Source organism: Pediculus humanus, genomic scaffold (assembly GCF_000006295.1).
Source record: "Pediculus humanus corporis 1103172108186 genomic scaffold, whole genome shotgun sequence".
NCBI lineage: Eukaryota > Metazoa > Arthropoda > Insecta > Psocodea > Pediculidae > Pediculus > Pediculus humanus.
This window is the reverse complement of record NW_002987756.1, coordinates 72,743-75,335: the sequence shown is the minus strand read 5'-3', so window position 1 is coordinate 75,335 and position 2,593 is coordinate 72,743. Positions and strand designations below refer to the sequence as shown.

The following is a 2,593-nucleotide window of genomic DNA, read 5'->3' as shown; positions in this document are numbered from 1 at the left end:
CCCGTCCTCCCCCTTTCAACCCCCTTTCCCTTCCCCCTTCACGAAAACTCTTTCCCGACACGATTTTTCTTTTTTATTTTTTTCTTGTGTAAAAGCCTTGAACTTTCGATTTAGTCAATGACGAAAAGGTTTCCTCACGTTTATTTTTCTTTTTATTCTTGGGGAGGGAGAAGGGGGAGGGGCGAAAGGGTCGACTGGAGAGGGGAAAGGGGGGAGAGAAACAAAACGTTCGTAATACGAAAGAAAAAAAAAAGAAAAGAAAAGAAAAAAAGGGGAAAAAAAAAAAAACTTTTTAAATTTTTTCCCCCCAACTTGATTACATTTCCTTGGTTTCATTTAACTTTTCTCTTTTTATTATTATTACTATTTTTTTTCCCCATTCTTACCACACAACATTGATAAAAATATCGCAAAATTATTTGTTTGATCGATATTTTCCATCATCGAAACCCCGCCCCCTCCTCCTCCCCGACACTCCGCCCCTCCCCCGTATTTGTACGACCCAATTTTTCAACTTTTAAATTTTTTTTTTTTTTTTTTTTTACAAATTTTCTAATTTTTAATTTTAAAAAAATTTTCTTTCCTTATAATTTAACGACATTATTATCGATAATTATCATCATCATCATCATCATCGTCATTTTTTCCGTTTCCGGTTTGAATATTTGACGATTCGCATAAAAATTTATTTTTTATTTAAACTTTCCCTTCATGTAACTTTTATTAAAAAAATTTTTTTTTTTTTTTTTTTTATTACTTCTGCGTGTGTGTGTGTGTGCGACGTCACCCAAATTATTATTATTATTATTATCATTACTATTATTATCAGTACGCGAAACGATGATGATGATGATAATAATGATAATAATAATATGAAAATGTAAATTTTATTTAAGAATCGATAAATAAATTATTAAATTCTCAAACTTTTATTTATTCATATTTATTTTCCTTTTTCATCTTTTTTTTTTCTCCGAAAAATTTATGAATATTAAATATTATTATTATTATTATTATTATTATTATTATTATTATTATTATTATTATTATTACCATTATCATTATTATTATCACGACGAATTTAAGGCGGGGGGGGGAAACTTGAGAATATCATAATTTTTACATCCCTTATTAAAAATAAATGTGTACCTATATATACATATATTTATGACCGAAATATTTTAAAGTGGCAATTTGTTTTGCGATCCTTTTTCTCCCTCCCCCTCTCCCTCTTAAAAAAAAAAAAATTCGCGTTGACGGAGAAAAAAGAGAGAGAGAGAGAGAGAGAGAGAGAGAGAGAGAAAGATAGAACCCTTTTATGAAAATCGTTTAAAAAATTATTTATTAAGTATAAAGGAAGTAAAAAAAAAAAAAAAAAAAAATTTTTCTTCCCTATTATTATTATGATTATTACGTTCGTCCATCCGTTCAATTTATTCTTTTGATCCCGGATAAAAAAAAAAGAGGGGGAGGCGGGGAGAAGGGAGGGTAGAGAAGGGGAAGGGAGGGGAAATGATAATTTCAAAGATGACGACGACGACGACACGATACACGAAGATTTTATGAAAATGAAAATTTAACTAATTTTTCTCATTCGTAATCCAATTACAAGAGAAAAAAAAAAAAAAAAAAAAAAAAGAATATTAAAATTACTCGTGATGATGATGATAATAATAATAATAATAATAATAATAATAATAATAATAATTAATCATTAAAAATCATCATTTTTTTTTGGGTGGGTGGGTGGAGGGGAGAAGGAGGGAGGAGCGATGGGAAGGGAGGAATCGATACCGAGGGTTCGCTTTGACCGAATTTTTTTTTATCCATAAATAATATACGGGAGGGAGGAAAAACGTCAAGTTATTCTGGCCGCCATTTTTTAACGCGTCATTCAAACCCGATATTGTTATTTATTATTTATTTTTTTATTGCTAAATAATTTGTTGTCCGACGTAATTTATTTTAATAATTAATTAAAAATAAAAATATCAAGTCGTCAAAAAACATTTTGGTTAGCGCACCGGTCGCGAAAAGATAATCATAACAAACCCCAATTTAATAAAAAAAATTATTATTATTATTATTATTATTATTATTTTGTTACAGTTTACGGTTCCATTGATTGTTTTAAATGCGTATCGATAAACGGGGATAATCCGGCTTGCGATGATCCCTTTCATAACAACTACACGGCTGAAATTTACGAATCTCCTTGCATGGGCGGAAGAAAAGACAGAAATGGACTTTTCCCAGCCACGGCATGCATTAAAATGTCGGGTCAATATGGTGAGTGTTAAACATCCCCACCTCGCGACACGCGCGATGAGTTTTAATAATAATAATAATAATAATGATAGTGATAATAATTTGATGAATTCATTTTTATAGAAAATGGAACAAAAATTACAGTTCGCGGTTGTGCCTTGGACAGTGGATCATTAACCATTGATACAGAAATTATAAGAATGTCACATTGTGGAGCTTTTTATTTCGACGGAAAGTCAGTTTTTCTCTTTTTCCCCTTTTTATACTAATTCAATTATCATTTTTACGAGAAGGCGGCCATTAAAAAAAAAAATAAATAAATAAA

At 30.2% G+C, this 2,593-nt stretch overlaps 1 protein-coding gene across 1 annotated transcript; it reads left to right on the top strand.

Moving 5' to 3' along the window:
* Positions 1-1,772: 1,772 nt before the first annotated feature.
* On the top strand, positions 1,773-2,537 carry Phum_PHUM418950 (uncharacterized protein; the record flags this gene model as incomplete). Its single annotated transcript, XM_002429030.1, has 4 exons — positions 1,773-1,799; positions 1,847-1,862; positions 2,110-2,289; positions 2,392-2,537. 4 exons carry the CDS (start codon positions 1,773-1,775, stop codon positions 2,535-2,537), a joined length of 369 nt encoding a protein of 122 aa, XP_002429075.1.
* Positions 2,538-2,593: the final 56 nt, after the last annotated feature.